Source organism: Oryctolagus cuniculus, chromosome 5 (assembly GCF_051225735.1).
Source record: "Oryctolagus cuniculus isolate XC-2025 breed Fujian yellow rabbit chromosome 5, ASM5122573v1, whole genome shotgun sequence".
Classification (NCBI taxonomy): Eukaryota; Metazoa; Chordata; class Mammalia; order Lagomorpha; family Leporidae; genus Oryctolagus; species Oryctolagus cuniculus.
This window is the reverse complement of record NC_142871.1, coordinates 8,924,276-8,942,143: the sequence shown is the minus strand read 5'-3', so window position 1 is coordinate 8,942,143 and position 17,868 is coordinate 8,924,276. Positions and strand designations below refer to the sequence as shown.

The following is a 17,868-nucleotide window of genomic DNA, read 5'->3' as shown; positions in this document are numbered from 1 at the left end:
TGCATACACAGATACACACACACACACACACATACACATATACAATACACACATACACATACACATATACACACTCACAGACACACATCTGCACATACATACACAGATACACATACACACACAGACACATCTGCACATACATACACAGATACACATACACACACAGACACACATACAGACACACAGATACACATACACACATACATACACACAGACACACATCTGCACATACATACACACACATACAGATGCACATCTGCACATACAATACACACATACATTCACATACATTCATACACACATACAATACACACATACACATACACATATACACACTCAGACACACATCTGCACATACATACACAGATACACACACATACATACACACAGACACACATACAGACACACAAACACAGACACACACACATACATACACAGACACACAGACACACCAACACATACACATATGCACATACAGACACTCATACACACACATTCATACACACATACACATATACACACACAGACACACATCTGCACATACACAGATACACATACACACATATACACAGACACATACATACACAGATACACATACACACATACATACACACATCTGCACATACATACACATACACATACATACACATACATTCATACACACATACAATACACACATACACACACATCTGCACATACATACACAGATACACATAAACATACATACACACAGACACACATGCACATACATACACAGATACACATACGTACATATACGTACACAGACACACATACAGACACACACACAGACTCACATACACACATACATACATACACTCATACACACATACATACACATAGATACTCACATACATACACACATACATACACATAGACACACACTCATACACACACAGGAGCAGGAAGCAGAGGAGGAGAGCACCTCCACCACCAGGATGTGTGACTGTTGTCCACGCAGCACATAACCTAGAGATCCCTGAAATGGTGAAACCCTTGGTCAAGGGATTTAAAGTAGTTACTGTGCTTGATAGGATAAAAAAGGAGACACTAATAAGTGAGACAAAATAAGAACATAGGATTGTCAGGAAGGAAGTTGAGAACATATAAAGAGGCACGTGGACACTGTAGAACTGAAAACACAGTACTGGAAACTTGCACGGGTGTTGTGGTGCGGCAGGTTGAGCTGCCGCCTGGACTGCTGGCATCCCGTCCAGGTGCTGCTCCACGTCTGATCCAGCTCCTGCTAATACACCTGGGAAGGCAGCAGAAAATGGCCCGAGTGTTTGGGAATCTGCCACCCATGATGGAGATCTGGGTGGAGTTCCGGGCTCCTGGCTTTGGCCTGGCCCAGCCCAGGTTGTGGCCTTTTTGGGGAGTGAACCAGCAGATGGAAGACCTCTTTCCCTCTGTCTCTCCTCTCTCTGTAACTCTGCCTTTCAGATAAATAAATCTTATTTAAAAACACAGCATAGGAAATGGAAACGTCCACTGGATAGGCTCTCGTAGCATAGTGGGGACGACAGGGAAAGAACCACTGAGTGTGAAGATAGGGCAATAGAAATCACACAGTTTGGAGGAGCAGCAGGCAGCAGACAGACAGAAAGCAGACACATCATAGTCAAACCGCCGAAAACCAAAACCAGGGGAAGAATCTTGCAAGCAAACAGAGAAAAATGGCATTTTATAAAGATACTAGGGAAAAGTCATTTGAATTATTATGGGCTTTTCAGCAAAACCTATGGAAGTCAGGTGACAGTGGAATAAAATCTTGGCAATGCTTAAAGAAAAAACCGTCAGCCTGGAATTCTGTATCCGGCAAAACTGCCCTTCAAGAATGGAGGCACAACAAAGGCCTTTTCAGATCAAGGAAGACCAAGAGAATCCATCGCCTGAAAGCCTGCACTACCAGGGTTATGAGCATCAAAAGTTATAAATATTGGGATAAACACAAAACACCCCCTTTCCCCTCTTAATTCCTTTAAAGTCTACGTGACCGTATGAAACAACAGTACACTGCTGACTCTAGGCTTCACACTGGACGGAGGGAACTTGGGCATGGCAGCTGCAGCATGAAGCGTGGTGACGTGTGGAGGGGAGGGCTGGAGGACCGGTTCAGTTATAAGTAGGCTGCGAGAAGGAAGGAAGGGTGTATGTGGGGATCCCTAGAGGAACTTCTGAGAACGCAGAAGGCCAAAAAGCCGAGAGGTAAATTAAAATGAAATTGAAGAAAAGATTCACGTAACTCCAAAGATTGTATGAAAGGGGGAACAAGAGAAACTAAAAGAAGACAAGCGTAGAAGAAATAATGAAATAGTCACCTAAATCCACCCACATCAGTGACCTTAGCCATGCAGAGGTTAGCAGGGCAGGGAAAAAGCAAGGTTCTCTTATATGTTGGCTTGGAAGAGATGCACATTGAGTATGAGACACAGAAATGGTCAGAGTAAACGGGTGGGAAAAGCCTTATGGTGACAGTAGTCATGCGAAGTCTCAGGTGGCAATATTCATAGCAGGCAACCGGACTTACAGAGTATACCAGAGATAGAAGCGAGCACATAAAGAAAGTGGAACAATTCGGAAGATACAGCAGTCGTGAATGTGTATGCGCCTAAAATAGACTCCGATGGGACAGAACTGATGCAACAGGTGGCATTTCAGCCACTGTAGGATGTGGTCACGCTGGTTACTCAGCAACTGCTGGAACCACTGGGCAAAACACCTGTAAAGGAATAAATGAACTAAAAATACCAGCAATTATCTTGACGTAACTGATTTTTATAATTATATAATTTTAGAAAATAAAAGTTAATTTTTAAAATTAATGTTATATAACAAAATGACATTATAAATTAAAATATTTTAAATATGTATTTTATTTCATTATTACAACACACAACTGAAGAGCATACTTTTTTTTTTATCTTTTTTTTTTAGAACATACATTGTTTGCAAGTACATGTGGTCCATGGACCAGGATAAACCGCATGCTATTCCATAGGAGAAGCCTTAATAAACTTAAAAACACTGCAGCCAGATGGAGTTTCCATGAGTCAAAGAAGAAATCCAAGAGAAGTTAGAAAATATTCTCCCTGAATGACCATGAAAATGCAGTATGTCAACATTTGTAGGTGCACCTGAAAGACTGCTTAGGGGGATTTTATAACTTGCAGCGCTTGTATTAGGAAAGAAGAAAAGCCTAAATGTAATCATGTGGGTTCTCGCCGTTAAGCTAGGAGAGACGCAAAGTGAAGAAGCCTGTGTGCAGGGCATCAAGCAGTGAGGGCAGAAGTCGGTCACCGAGGTGAGCGCAGGCAGCGGAGTTGGCTCAGATGCAAGAACTGGGAAGAGTGCAGCCAAAAACGGAACCCCGAGCCGGCTGATAAAGGAAGACAAAAGAATGCAGATCACCGTATCATGGATGAACAAAGATCATCAGTGAAAGTTCATGAAAATGGAATTCAAAAATAAATGTATTTGGGTGCAAACATCCATACATGATTTTTTTCATAATATGCAATTTCATGAACTTTTTTGAAGAGTCCTTGAATATTTCAGGGATACAAATATTATAAATAAATTGATAACAAATTTGATAACTGACACATAACTGGACACATTCTTTGAAAAATAGGATTTATCAAAAGCAAGCCAAGATGGATTGGAAATTTGATTACGTTAACTCTGTAAGCGTCACAAACTAACCTACAAAGAAAACTGCAGACTCAAATGGCTTCATTGCTGAATGTGCCCGACACAGACAGTGGAAATGAAAACAAGATTATAAACAGCTCTCTAGAACACAGAAGGCAAGGGGCAGGCATTGTGGCACAGTGGTTGAGCTGTTGCTTGGGCCGCCCGTCCCATATTGGAGTCCTGACTACGGCACAGCTCTGATCCAGTTTCCTGCTAATGTGCCTGGGAGTCCATGGAAGACGGCCCTTACATTTGGATTCCTGACACCCCCATGGGAGGCCCAGGTGAGATTTCTGGTTCCTAGCTTTGGCCTGGTCCAAGCTGGGCTGTGACAAGCATTTGGGTAGTGAACCAACAGATGGAAGATCTTTTTCTGTCTCTGTCTCTCTGTCTCCATCATTCTGCCTTTCAAATAAATAAATATTTATTTATTGATAAAATTTTTTGCAGTTATTAATCCCCATGAAAAAATTTGCACAGTCACCATAGGTAAAGCCCTTGCAGAATCTTTAAAGAAGGGATAAGTTGCAAACTTAAACTAGAAGTTCCAATAATCAATATAGTGTGCCCATATAAGCAACCAGATATGAACACATGTATATGTACATATCAGAGGACTAGAACAGAGACCAAAAATAGATCTGCACCTGTACAGTTGATTTTTAAAATAGATTTATTTATTTATTTGAAAGAGCAATGGGAAACAGAGATCTTCCCTCTGCTTATTCATTCCCCAGATGGTGGCAGCAACTTTTGCCCAAGCCAAAGCCAGCAGCCAGGAACACCATCCAGGACTCCTATGTGGGTGGCAGGGGCCCAAGCACTTAGAGCAGCTTCTGCTGCTGTCCCAGGCACATTAGCAGGGAGGCGGATCAGAAGTGGAGCAGCCGGGACTTGAACTGGTGCTGTAATGGGAGGCTGGTGTCACCGGTGGTGGCTTAGCCTGCTGCACCACAATGCCCAGCTCCTCATCTTCTGATACAGAGCACGGCCTCCTCTTTTTAGTCCTCGTTGTCTGGGTTTTGGGTCTGCGGATTCTTCAAGGGAAGCATATGGTTGTCAGCCTCATTTTCTAGATGGAGAAAGTGCTCCTTGGAGGGGTGCGGTGCTTTGCTGCAGTGCTCACCGACTAAGATTTTGTGCATCCAGGTCACTGCTCTTCCCATGTCTCTATGAGGTCTTTGTTTTCCCGGAGAGATTAACATTCCCCGTTTTCTTCTTCTGGCGAGATGCTGTATTCTGCAAAATTAGTCTGGCTTCCCAGGGCCCCACCCCCCCAGCCAAGCCTCCGCTTCTCTGTAGCCTGTGAGAGGAGGATTGCAGGATTGCACTTCATCCAGTTGATTTTTCCTCGTTTGCACCTCATTTGTACTCTGGAATGAACAATATGTAGGATCTCAGCCCACGTTTAAAACGCGGCTCAAAAGTGATTCACTTCCATCGCTAGCAAATGTTTATACTTCCGAGTTCTCAGAAATCTGCCCCCCTCTTTGCAGATGAAGGGTTAGGATTACATAATTCAATTAGAAAAGAAACTCCAGCTATGCGAGGCCGTATCTGATGTGGGTTTCCAGCGTCTGGCCCCAGGAGGACAGCATGTACTGGCACATCTTCTGCAGAGATCACAACTAGTGAAACCCATCTATAAATTCATTCTTTTAATCTTGCGTTCAGATAAACAGTGTTTATCACAACTTTGGACGTCCTCATCCATGGCCACGGGCAGCACCGTGACCATTCTTATTCAGTTAATTAGCGCTGCAAACCATAGGCGTTCCTGCAGCTGCTAAGGGGCCCCGGTGGACCTCAGCTGCTGTTGGTTGCCCGTGAACTCCAGGCCATTGCAGGCCTGCTCAGATCCAGCAAAAGCACCCAGCCTTGGTTAACTCCCTCAAGTCAACCTTTCTAGATCAAGGTTCCACTTCTTTCAGTCCTGGGGGTGCTGGGGTGGGTGTGGGAAGGGGGCACAGAGCAGGACTTTGGTAATTGTGTCAGTAGGAGCAGGGAAATTTTCTCAGGGAATCAGACCTGGATGTAGGGCTTTTTTTTTTTTTTTAAGGTTGTTTTATTTGAAAGGTAGAGTTACAGAGAGGCAGAGGCAGAGAGAGAGAGGGAGGTCTTCCATCCACTGGTTCACTCTCCAGATGGCCGCAACGGCCAGAGCTGGGCCAGTCCGGAACCAGGAGCTTCTTCCAGATCTCCCATGTGGGTGCAGGGGCCCAGGGACTTGAGCCATCTTCTACTGCTTCCCAGGCCATAGCAGAGAGCTGGATCAGAAGTGGAGCAGCCAGGACTCAAACCAGTACCCATATGGGATGCTGGTACTGCAGGTGGCGGCTTTACCCGCTAAGCCACAGTGCGGGCCTCTGGATGTAGGTTTAAGTCCCTTCTTGGCCATCAACATGCAATGTGTTTTTACGACATCCTTGGCACTGGGGTGTCAAGGACACTCAAAGTTGTCCTGTTCATCACTGTTAGGCCTTGAGAGGTCCATGGAAGACAGCAGTCTGGTGTTCATGGGTCCTTGATTAAAGCATCCTGTTATGTCAGCCTGATGTCACTGCAAGTCTTAGCCTTCTGGTCATGTGGCACTGTTGGACGTTGTTGGCATGATCTGGCTCTCTAGAGGTAGGTTGCAAAGGTTTGTGCTATGGGGTGAACTGCACCACCCCCAAGATCCATGTGTTGGGAGCCCAAACCCCTAGTACCTCAGGGTGTGACTGGGCTTGGAGATGGGCCTTTGAGAGGTAGAATGAGGTGATATGGGTGGGCCTGGGAGACTCCTGCCTGTGCCAGACAGGGAAACTTGGGGCCAGGCACACAGAGGGAAGATGACGTGAGGAGACACATAGAGAGAGCCAATGCCTGGGACACGCCCCTTGCAGCCCCGCCCACACCTTGCTTTCAGGTTTGTAGCCTCCAGAACTGGAAGAGGACTCACTTCTGTGGTTTAAGCCTCCGAGTCTGGGGCACTTGACGGCAGCTCCGGCAAACCCATCACCTGGGAGCCAGGTTGGAGAATCCTATCTGGAAAGGCCACACTGTGTGATATTCGGGGTGGGCTCTGTGCCCTCTGCTGCACTGCTCACACACTGACCCCAGGAGCCCGTGGTCAATGCTCTCACCCAACCTTGCACGTGCGCGAGGACTGCCCGTCTCACCCCAACTCAGCCCAGTGCCGGGCACAGGGTAGCTGGTGAAATTATGCCCGTTACTGTTAGTGTCCAGTGGAAAGGCATTGGTCTTCTGAAGTTAATGGTTGGGTGGGCATGGGGAGAGGGCCCACCCCCTGGAACTGATACAGCATTAGTGCTTAAGAAAGTGGTGTCTAGGGGGCCAGCGCTGTGGCGTAGCAGGGAAAGCTGCCGCCTGCAGGGCCGGCATCCCACGTGGGTGCCAGTTTGAGTCCTGGCTGCTCCACTTCTGAGCCAGCTCCCTGCTCATGTGCCTGGGAAAGCAGTGGAAAATGATCCAAGTGCTTGGACCCCTGTGTTCACATGGGAGACCTGAAAGAAGCTCCTGGACTGGTCAGCTCCAGTTGTTGTAGCTATTTGGGGAATGAACCAGTGGATGGAAGACTTGCCCTCGCCCTCGCCCTCGCCCTCCCCCTCCCCCTCCCTCTCCTTCTCCCTCTCTCTGCCTTTGCTTCTCTGTAACTCTGCCTTTCAAACAAATACATCTTTTAAAAAAAGTATTATTCATATTAGGTCTGAGCATGCAGACTTGAGCAATCTGGTTTACAACTTTACTAACTTCACGCATCATTAATGACAAATCACCTTCAAAAAGGGCCGGACTTCGCCATCTGGTAGCTAAGCAACACAGACACACATTTCTATAACAAATCAAAAGCTTGAGAAAAGCTGAGATAGCAAGAAAAATGGGAGCCTGATGTCCCCAGCATGCTGTATAAATGTCTTAATCATTGAACAGAAGTCGGATACATTGCACACATTTTACTATGATGTTTGCTAACAAGCAAGCAATAAAAATGAGACATAGGAATGATGAAAAGTTTAGTTCACTAGAATTGGGAACAATTACATTTGTGATAGCACCCTGTGACTTCATGCTGCTGCAAAAAATGGGGTACAATAGGCACTTTAAAAATGTTTATATTATTTATTCAAAAGGCAGAGTTACAGAGAGAAAGAGACAGAAATCTTCTGTCCGCTGGTTCACTTCCAAATGCCTGCAATGGCCGGGGCTCGGCCAGGTCTCCCAAGTGGGTGGCAGGAGCTCAAGCACTTGGGCCATCCTCTGCTGCTTTTCTAGGCCATTAGCAGGGAACTGGATCAGAAATGGAGCAGCCAGGACTTGAACTGGCGCCCATATGGGATGTCAGCGTCGCTGGTGGCAGCTTTACCTGCTACACCACAACTCCTGCAAAATGGGCACTTTTTTAAAAAAATTATTTTATAAACTTCAAGAGAACAGAGATTATCTTTCCTAAACCCAAGATTCATGGTCTTGCCATTGGTCTGGAATAATGAATATAAATTTAATAAGTGCTTGCTGAATAAACCAATGTATGAATGTTTTTAGTGGATTTCCACAAACTGAAGGAAAAGAAGATAACACGTCAGTAAAGAAAGAACATTTTCATTTTCAAATGAGAAGGGCGATTTATTGTAGTGCGGTTACACTGAGATTTTATGCATGAGCCCTGGTGCTCGTAGAACCATTCACTCGCACGGTGTGGAAAAGACACTGTGGATCTACATAGACACCCCAAGAGCTCCAACGAGTTCCTGTTGATAGAACACACTCTCAGTCTCCCACCCAAGTTTAATTAGGTGATGGAAAGGGCGTGTTTAAGCATTTTTCATAGTTTTCACTGTGGCCTTTTCTTTGCCTGGTGTTGATAATCCCTTTGACAACGCCAACCACGGAACTGTTCCTTGTAGACAACCAGTCGCCTAGGGCCACTTAGTGGAGTAAACTTTTTGCAGAGATTGGAACATTTAAGTGGAGTTGTGGACAAAGGGGAAGACCGGCAGCACAGACAGAAGCGCAGGGGATTTTTACATAGAGGCCGGTGGTGATCTGTCCCAGGACGGGAGACACAGAGCAGTGTTGCTGCAAGCCCACCCACACGGGGACGCAGGGGTCCTCACCCTGGCCGCCCTTGCACCGGACACTGGCCTATATACAGCGTTTTCTGCACGTGTTCCATATTGCACAAATTCAGGTGCACAGACACCCTCACGGACAAATGTCTGAAGGAGCTTATTCGTGACTTCTTTTGGAAACAGTGTATCTACAGGCAGTTTCCCAGTTACAGGTTCACAGAGACGCCACACCCAGCATCCTGGGGGCGTGGTCTTCCTTGCTAAATATAGGATTCTTTAGCATACTGGAGTTGGTCTGCCTCAAAGACTGGCTGGCTGCAGCGTAGCCCGCGGCCGTCCAGCTTCTCCCTCTGTAGAGACTCCGGCGTGGTCCTTGGCGTGAGCATCTCAGGTGGCTGGCGCACAGGCCAGGGCCCTGGTGTTCCCGCCGGCGCAGGGACCGTCCTGCCCAGCCTGCAGCGCCCACACCCGTCCTGCGAGTCCCCTCCAAGCATTCTCGCCCTCATGCTCGCCACAGTCTGGCCCGCACAGGCCATGAGTCCGGCTGCTTGGCACCGGACGGCCTCCTCGTAGGACGGGGGGCTCCCGGGGCCCCTGGCCGCAGCCAGCGGGAACACCTCGTCCACCAACAGGGCGTAGGAGCGCGTGCTGCCGTCCAGGGCTGTCTGGCTGTGGCGTTCGGCCCCTGTTTCCTGGACGATGCGGCCAGCCAGCTGGCTTTCTCTTTTCAGGACCCTCTTGCCCTGGTCCCCGGTGGCGAAGCCTTTGGCTCTCCCAGGCCCCACGCTGGGGGGCTTGGCCAGCACTTGCTTGTGAGAGGCGAAGGAGAAAGACACAGAATGCTTTTTGATTTCCCGGCTGGGCTTGCTCTTCTCCGTCTTGCTGGTGAAAGACTGATGCCTGGTGAAGAAATTTCTCTTGGGGCTGGAAGGAGACGCTGGGGGCGGACTCTCAGCCGCCCCGTCCAGGGAGCCGCTGGAGAAGGCCTTGGCCACCAGCCCCCGCCGCAGCGCCAGACCCTGGGCCAGGTTCCTGATCTTCAGATCCCCGGGCCTCCCACCCTTGCCTGGCGGGGCCGGGAAGACCTCCTCCGGGAACGGGTCTGCAGCCTGCCCCCTGGTGAAGTCGTCCTCACTCCTGGTTAGCTTCTGGTTTGTCATCCGGCCCTCGAGGCACTCCTGGGAGGGTGAGGCGCCGGGTTCCGAGTACCTCCGGTCCGGCTGGCTGGCGTAGCTTTTCAGCCTGGCCACTGTGCTCGCAATGGGCTCCAGCCGGAACTCGCCCGCGGCCCGCGGTGCCCTGCAGTCTGAGCTGGCCACCTCGGCCTTGGCCGCCGGGGGCTGCCGGCCCGGGGAGTCTGCGGCACCGGTGGCGTCGCCGTCCGGGTCATTGCTGTCGTAGGCGGAGTCGTTCTGCAGGGTGGACGTGTCTGTGGGAGGTGAAGGGACAGTTGAACTTTGCACACGGCTTTCTTCAGAATACATTTTTACTGCAGTTCACCCCACTCATGGCAGTCATGGCCCTAGGGAACCACTTCAAGGCCTGGCATGACAAAGATGTATCATACTAAGATTCTGGGGGGCTGGTGTGGTGGCGTTGTGGGCTTGGGTTAAGCCACTGCCTGGAATGCTGGCATCCGTCTGGATGCTGGTTTGAATTCTGGCTGCACCACTTCCGATCCAGCTCCCTGCTAATGCGCCTGGGAAAAGCCAAGTGTGTGGGCCTTGCTCTGCATGTGGGAGACCCGGATTGAAGCTCCTGGCTTCAGCCTGGCTCATCTCGGGCCATTGCGGCTGTTTGGGGAATGAACCAGTGGATGGACCCTCTGTCTGTCGCTCCCTGTCTCTCTTTGTAACTGACTTCCAAATCAATCAATCAATCTTAAATTTTAGTTTCAGGGCAGGCCTTGGTTCAGCAGCTAAGTTTGCTTGGGATGCCCGCCTCCCGCATCAGAGTGTCTGGCTTGGAGTCCCAGCTGTGCCCCAGATTCCAGCTTCCAGGGGACAGCTCAGGGACTTGAGTGCCCGCCACCCATGTGGGAGACCTGGAGTGAGTTCCTGGCTCCAAGCTTCAGCCCGGTCCAGCTCTGGCCATCACAGGCACTTGGAGAGTGAACTAGCGAATGGGAGATCCTTGTCTCTCTGTGTCTTTCTGTCTTGCAAACAAATACATAAGAAATTTTTTAAAAAATTTCTTTCCAAATTTATTTTAAGATGAGAAGAAAGTAGAAAAAGGAAATGAGAATGAAGAAAGAAGGGAGGGAGGCAGGAGGAGAGAGAAGATAGCATTCACTGAAAATTTATTGAATTTAAAATTTAAAAATTGTTGTTTTAAACATTTTAAATGTGATGGCTGTCTTGTTGGGCCCACTTCCATTGTGTGGAGACCAGGGCTGCTCAGCCCAGCGCCACAGCTACCGAGTGTTTCGTAAAAGCAGCAGTGGGCTGGGATGGGCGTGGAGGCGGACAGCTCCGGACTGAAGCCGGCAGAGCGGCTGCAGGCTGCGGGGGTTGCTGGGAGACGCCAGACAGAGCTCGGCTTTCCCGGACGAGGACTTCTTTATGGACTCGCGTCCAGTACACCCCGGTGATTTGTGAAGGTGACTCCAGCGTCACATACCAGAGATCCCTGCCGTCCCTGGCCACGCAGGCCCCTCTCCCCACACCCCGCCCCCCACCCCGGGGCCGCACATTCCGTACCTGAACTGTCAGTGTGTTCCAGGGAGTCGTCAGACGTGAGGCCGCAAGGAGCCGGAATGTCCTCCCCAAATATTTCCAAGCAGTTATCGATGAGGAATTCCACCAGCGTCTTAACCTGGGAGGAGAAATCGGGAGGCTGTCGGCTTTGGGACATTTTTTTCCTTAGGGAGTGGGGGAAGAAGGGGCCCGCGCTGAGGGCCGCCCCTGGGGGAGGTTGAACTGGAATGAGAACGAGGGATGCCTGAGTCTGCAAAGGGCGGGCAGAAGCCTGTTCGTTAATTCCGCTGACGTGGGACAGCGTCTGGTGTTTCAGGACACGCTGTTAGACCGAGGCCGCAGACCTGGGAGGCTGCGTGGGCTGTGCGTATCTAAGGGGGGCAGCCTGCGCCGAGCGCTTCCCTCAGGATCCCCGGCCGGCTGGAGAAACACCGAAGCGCTCCCCCGCGGGGCTTTCGCGGCCTGACGCTGCGATCCCAGCCCGGAGGCTTCTCGTGCACCTGCAGAACGAACCTTCCCGTGCAGGTTCTTCTGGGCCTCGAAGGACAAGTGGTGGTCGTGCGCGGGCGACAGCACGTTGGGCCCGATGCAGATGGCCAGGTTGCTGGCGTCCATCTTGTTCACCTCGGAGTTCTTGCTGATCAGGTGCAGGACGAGCAGCAGGTGCCTGAGCAGTAGGAAGTTGGGCCGGGGCAGTTTGTCCGCGATCCTGCAATGAGAGGAGGGGCCTGAGTTTCGGGGCAGCTCCTTGCCTCGGCTGGCTTCAGCGTAGCGTGCTGCAAGCTGCTGCCAGAAGCAGGCTTCCTTTAAAAAGAGGAAGTAGTCTTGTGAAATATTCACTCAGACGCTTTTGGTAGCAACGGACATGGAACGGGACTGGTTATGCACAGGTCTGGAAGAGCAAAGAGGCCGGTCAGGCCCCGGGACGCCCATACCGCCCATCTCACCACCCGGTGACTTTACACTGCAAACAGCTACGTTGTCACCATTCAGCCTTGCAGAATTTCCTTCTGCTTCTAAGACCCTGAACACTGGTTTGCTTGCCTCTTTTTATTGAACTGCCATCCCCAGGCGTAGGCGGCTCACTTTTATCCCAGCCTGAGAAGTCTTGGGGGACTTACTCTCTCAGCGCCTCTACTCTGTCGTCCTCGGCTGGCTTCTCCAGGGCCCCCATCCACTCTTCAAAGAGGTCGCAGGAAAGCAGCTTCTGGGGGATGCCTCTGAGGAAGTCCTGGGGGGGCGGGGGTGGGGGAAGGGTGGACGTTGGCCTGTGGTGGTTGCACCACCGGTGGGGTCTTCATTCTCCCGTCGCTTGCATTCCACCCCGGGACACCCTGGTGCTTGTCTGGTGCTAGGCTGTACCCACTTCGTTCTGCTCTTTGATGAGTGGGAAACTTCTCTCAGACCCGCATCTCACAACTCGCCTGACAGCGGGCACAGCGAGAGGCTCCAGCCCCAGGTGGGTGGATTCCGAGGGGCCACTAGATCTCAGGGCATAGACTTGGCCATGGGACCCGCAAGTCTCCTTTTTGTCATCACACTTTTGGCAGAACTTAGTGCATTCCCTTGCTGCTGGAATTTGGGGTGATGGGAAACAGGGGTGCTTGCAGAAACAATGACAAGGCTTAAGCTAAAACAACGAAACCCCAAGAGCAGCCCATAGGGAGAGAGGCCGCTCATTGGCTCCTGAGAAGGGGCGTGCCAGAGCCGGCTGGCAGGCTGTTTGTTGGGCACGGCCGCCGCGGACTCACCTTGAAGACGACGGCCAGGAGGTGCACAGGGAGCCCCGCGACATCCACTGCCGCCCCGGAGTTGAGCTCCTCCTTCAGCTCCTTGCGGGCTTTCTCGCTGGCCGCTTTCCTGAAGATGCCCTCCGTGGCAGGGCCCCTGAGACACAGGGCAGCCAGGATGTCCTGGAGCAGACAGGGACGGGACAGCAAGCAGTCACTGGGTGCACGGACGCACGCTTCTCCGCCTCGGATCTATGCAAATCTGCGTGCCCGTGGACATTCCCCAGCTGGCCCAGCCATAAAATATCCTCTCCATAAAAGGCCGTGCTCTCTGGGTGACGGGGAGAGCGCTTCGGCCAGAGCGTTCCCGCCAGCCTTCGCTTCCAGTACATCTGCTGTCAGTGAGTCCCTCAGCCCCCTTCCATTTTCCTAAGAGGAGACCAACCGTGCAATTCCAGTTGCACACATTTCAAAATGACTTCAGGCAGGCCTCTCAGCTTTCAAACCCTTCCGTGGAAGCATTGCACGGGGTTGGATTTCTGTTTTCCGCCTGCCCACGTTGCAGAAGCAACACATTTTCTGCACTCTTAACTCCATGGAGTCAGGGGACCGTGGCGGTGGGAGGCGGGGATGGGGTGGGGGGACCGTTGCTCTGAGCTCCTCGCCAAGGACGGCTCTTTTCCAGACGGCAAGCCGTCAGGTGTCCTGGCCGCACGCGTGTGCGGGAGCCTCGCTCCTGAGAGCGCAAAAACACGAAAGCGTGGCCCCAGCGAGTCCAGCGTGAGGACCACAGTCAGGTTCCCCACGGACTTCCCATGTCCAACCGAGAACTCCAGGAGGTTTCTGAGTCAAGCCACGCGCGCCCACCTGAATGGGTTTGGGGAGTGTGTCGTCGTCACCACAGATGATGGCCAAGGGCTGATCGAACAGGGACAGAGCCCCCGGGAAGTCTGATGGAGGAGACAGCCTTCTCGTGAGAAACGGCCATGATGGCACCTTCTTTCTCTTCTTAACCTCTGCGGCCCGGGAGACAGGGTGGACAGAACATCAGATTGCAATGCTAACGAGTCGAGGTCCACACGAGAAAACAGATAGCGTCCATCACACAGTGTCGTTGATGGTATGCATGGGGGACGGGAATAATTTCAAAAAACCAACACACACACACACACACACACACACACAAAACCGCACTGTTACCAGGGCAACCAGCCCCTAAACATCAACACCAAGGTTCCTCAAAGCCCCGCCTTTCCTGTTTTTGCCGTTCCCTGGCTGTTTGTTACAAAAAGGTAGCAGAGCCCAAGAAGGCCACAGGCAAACATCTTAAGGTGTTGGTGTTAATAACTGTAGGGGACATTTCTGATATGAAATGGATTAGCGTCCACCTTTTTCATTAGGGAAGAGCATGGAACAGAGGGAGCTAGCACCAAGCAGCCACTAGAGGGCGCCAGCCTGCCGTCCCCTGGGATTTCAAGATTTCCCCCTTTCCGGCTGGGGAAACCCAAATTGTTTCAGGGAGGGGCTTGAACTGGGAATTACCAGTGAACTGTTCCTAGGACAGCCCGTCCTTCCACAATCTGGGCGGCGGGACGCCCGGGGCCTCGCCATCTCCAAGGGACTTCTGTCTTTTCCTCCCTGGTTAGCAAGGGTCTCCCTTCTAACTGCACTGGCACCTGTTTCTATCCGCCGTGTTCCAGCAGGAGGAAGAAGGCGGAGAGCATCTTGGCCCGGCCGGAGCCTTCAGAACTGGGCCAGGGGTCCCCAGGGGTCCCCAGGGCCCCGTGACCCTCAGGTGCCTTTGGGGAAGAATTGAAAGCTGGGATTTGAGATGGGCGACACTTGCTTCCTGGGAGAAGGAAGACGGGCACCTTTTCGATGTCTGCGTGCCCTGTCAGAGCAGATTCGTAAGCCCCTTATGGAGCAGGGGGGGATGCGTGGAGAGGGGGCTGCCCACTGGAGCACTCACAGCTCTAGATGGCTGGAGCTTGCCTGCCACCAAAGTGTTAATGTTCTGCGGTCTTTCAGAGAACACTTGGTAAGGCAGATTCCTAGTACAGAGAAGCACGGTGGCTTTGCAAACCAAGAACTCTGGTTGTTTGCACTTCAGGAAAAGATGGTATGTTTTCAAAACTCACCAATGAGCTGGCAGATACTATCTTCACTCTCACATGGTGCCAGCAGGGGGTGTCCCTTTATATCACCCTAAAATATATTTATTTCAGTTAAAACTGTGACTGAAGAAACCTACCCAGTCTTTCCCCATAAAATGTGCATACGACATTGTATTCCCTCCAAAAAGGAATTCTACAGAGTGCATTGATTTTTTTCTAGCTTCTAGAATCAGTGTTAAAGCCTTGATTATCATAGACAATTCCAACTGATGAGTTTAATTGACTTTAGTTATGATGTTAATTTTCTACTCTGATAGTTAAACAGTCCAGATAATTGATCTCACAGAAAGTTTTTCATCTTCTCACAGTGCAGATAGGTTTTAAACACAGTTTTCTTACCTCTGATTGGCATTCGATCAATGTCTCCATGTTATTGGCATTTAGTGTTTTTGGCTAAAGAGGAAAAAAAATAAAATTAGGTAAAGGTCTCTGGTCTGTAGCCTCTAAGAATTATGAATGGAGGAGTGGAAGCAGGGGTACCTACAGCGTCAAAGCCGCTTGTCAGCTTCATCGGAGCCTGGGCTGTCGGTCGCGGGTGGCGCTGTCTCCCCTGGGTCTCTGGCTCTGCCTACAACAAGGCACAGGGAAGGCAGTGAGAGGCACTCGGGTTAACTTGGTGAGTGGCCTCGCGGCTTTGCCAAACACAGAGACTGAAGCCACCGGAGAAGTTGTCGTTGAGTAGTTGTCAGTTCTGTGTTACCCAAAGCCTTGTGCCGCCACCAGCAGCCCCAGAACACGGTCATTTTAGAATTCTCTGAGCTGGATTCTTGGCGGTTCCCAGCTCTGTTATCTGTGGGCTGCGGAGGCCTCCAGAGGCAATCCCAGAACCGCTGACTGTCACAACTGGGGTGTGTGTATGTGTGTGTGTGTGTGTCTGTGTGCGTCTCTGTGTGCGCGCTCTGCCCACCGCACGGAAGCCTGCGCTGCCTTCCCTGGCTTTTCTCATCCCACCCAGAGAGGCAAAAACCCCTTCCCAGGAGGCTGCTCGCCGTGAACAGCAAACAGCGAGCGCCTGGAGCCGGCGCCCCCGCCCCCAGTGCCTGTGCTCCCCTGCGCTTGCGAGCCCCGCGCCCCTCTCTGCGGGTGGGCGCAGGCACCTGCGAGTACTCACCCCAGGGCTGCCGGCTACATCCAGGGAGCGGCGGGAGCTGCGGGGAGCGGCATGGCCACGGCAGGGTGTGGGCAGCTGCCCTGACTTCACGTGCGCGGGTTATAAGCAGGGGGCGGGCAGGTGGAAATTCAGATGTGAGCGAGGCGGAAGGCGCATCACGGCTGTCAACAGACTCAGCCCGCCAGGCGCTGCCCGGCTCTCACTTCCTCCTTCCTTTTAGGGCAGCCGCGGTTCTGTTCTTTCCTCTTTTTTTTTTCTCTTCCACTTCAAAGCAAAAAAAAAAAAAGTCCGTAAACTACTAGGAGTGGAAAAGATGACATAGAGCGCATGGATGGGAGCTCTGGTTAGGTCACGGGTGGGACGTAGAGGAAGAGTCCTGTTCTCTGTAAACAGCGTGTTCGTTTGTGAAGTGGGGATTTCAGGTGCTTCTTGGTTCTGGTATCCTGTTTCAGTACTGTTCCCCTCCCACCCACTGTCCACCAGCACCACCCCCCCACTGGCACCCCTGGGTGCAGGACGCTGTCACAGAACCAGAAAGAAAGGCAAGGCACGGCCCCTTCTTTGAGAGATGATGGCCAGTGTGTTCTGGAATTAGGAAGCCTGCCCGCTAGAGCGGCTGGGTGTCAGCGCCCTCTCCTCCCTGTGGCCCCTGGACGCAGATAACGGCGCGGAATTCACAGTCCCATCAGTTCTGCTTCTGACCTGGAACATTTCTTTGATCCGAGCACTTTCAGGCAGAGGGAGAGGGTCAGTTTCATGGTGGGCACCTCCTGCCTCAAAGAGAGTTCTGGTCTTTACATGAAGCCACTCATAAGCTCAAGGGTAGAAAGAATGTATAAATTATGATCCATCCACGCAGTGGAGCGGGTTCCACCCCACACAAAGGGAACAGCCTGTAACAACCCAGCGAGTCTCACGCTCTGACTGGGGAGTGAAAGCAGCCAGGCTCAGGACAGCAGCGTCCTGTGCACTTCCCCTAACCCAGAGTGTGGAGTAGCCAAGGCAGCCCGTGCTGGAGCGGCCAGCACCGCTGTGAGGCTGTCTTTCTCTGTCTGGGTGCTTCCAGACCCGTGCGCACCTGGCCGCACAGGTGTTGCTCTTCCGCACGAAGATTGAAATTAGCCTGGCTGAATTCCCCATCTGCACCTCAGATTGCAAGACACTTTGGTATTGACAGCTCTGCTGTCTTGATGTTGAAATTTGCCCTGTGGCGCAGTGTCTCGGTAGGGGATCTGAGGACAGACTCCCGATTGATATTCAGCAGTGCACCTGCAGGCTCATGCTGGCAGGGTCACCTGTGTCCCCTGGCAGCTGTGAATACTGCTGCCCTTCACAGGACTCCCAAATGACCTCCGTGCTTTTTTAGTAATT

The 17,868-nt window shown here is 51.4% G+C and overlaps 1 protein-coding gene across 1 annotated transcript; it reads right to left on the bottom strand.

Moving 5' to 3' along the window:
• Positions 1-8,319: 8,319 nt before the first annotated feature.
• TAGAP (T cell activation RhoGTPase activating protein) lies at positions 8,320-16,677 on the bottom strand. Its single transcript, XM_008263738.5, has 10 exons — positions 16,498-16,677; positions 15,871-15,954; positions 15,726-15,779; positions 15,351-15,417; positions 14,080-14,228; positions 13,234-13,395; positions 12,604-12,713; positions 11,996-12,191; positions 11,486-11,600; positions 8,320-10,215 (listed from the first exon to the last, which is right to left on the bottom strand). The coding sequence occupies exons 2-10, from the start codon at positions 15,895-15,897 to the stop codon at positions 9,047-9,049; spliced, it is 2,049 nt and encodes a 682-aa protein (XP_008261960.2). The 5' UTR covers positions 15,898-15,954; positions 16,498-16,677; the 3' UTR covers positions 8,320-9,046.
• Positions 16,678-17,868: the final 1,191 nt, after the last annotated feature.

Excerpts from the sequence above, each read along its gene's own strand:
- TAGAP (XM_008263738.5), bottom strand. The coding sequence starts at position 15,897 with ATGAAGCTGACAAGCGGCTTTGACGCT. Across the intron at positions 12,192-12,603 it reads AGAGTAGAGGCGCTGAGAGA|GATCGCGGACAAACTGCCCC; the intron begins GTAAGTCCCCCA and ends CTCTCATTGCAG. Across the intron at positions 11,601-11,995 it reads AGAAGAACCTGCACGGGAAG|GTTAAGACGCTGGTGGAATT; the intron begins GTTCGTTCTGCA and ends TTCTCCTCCCAG.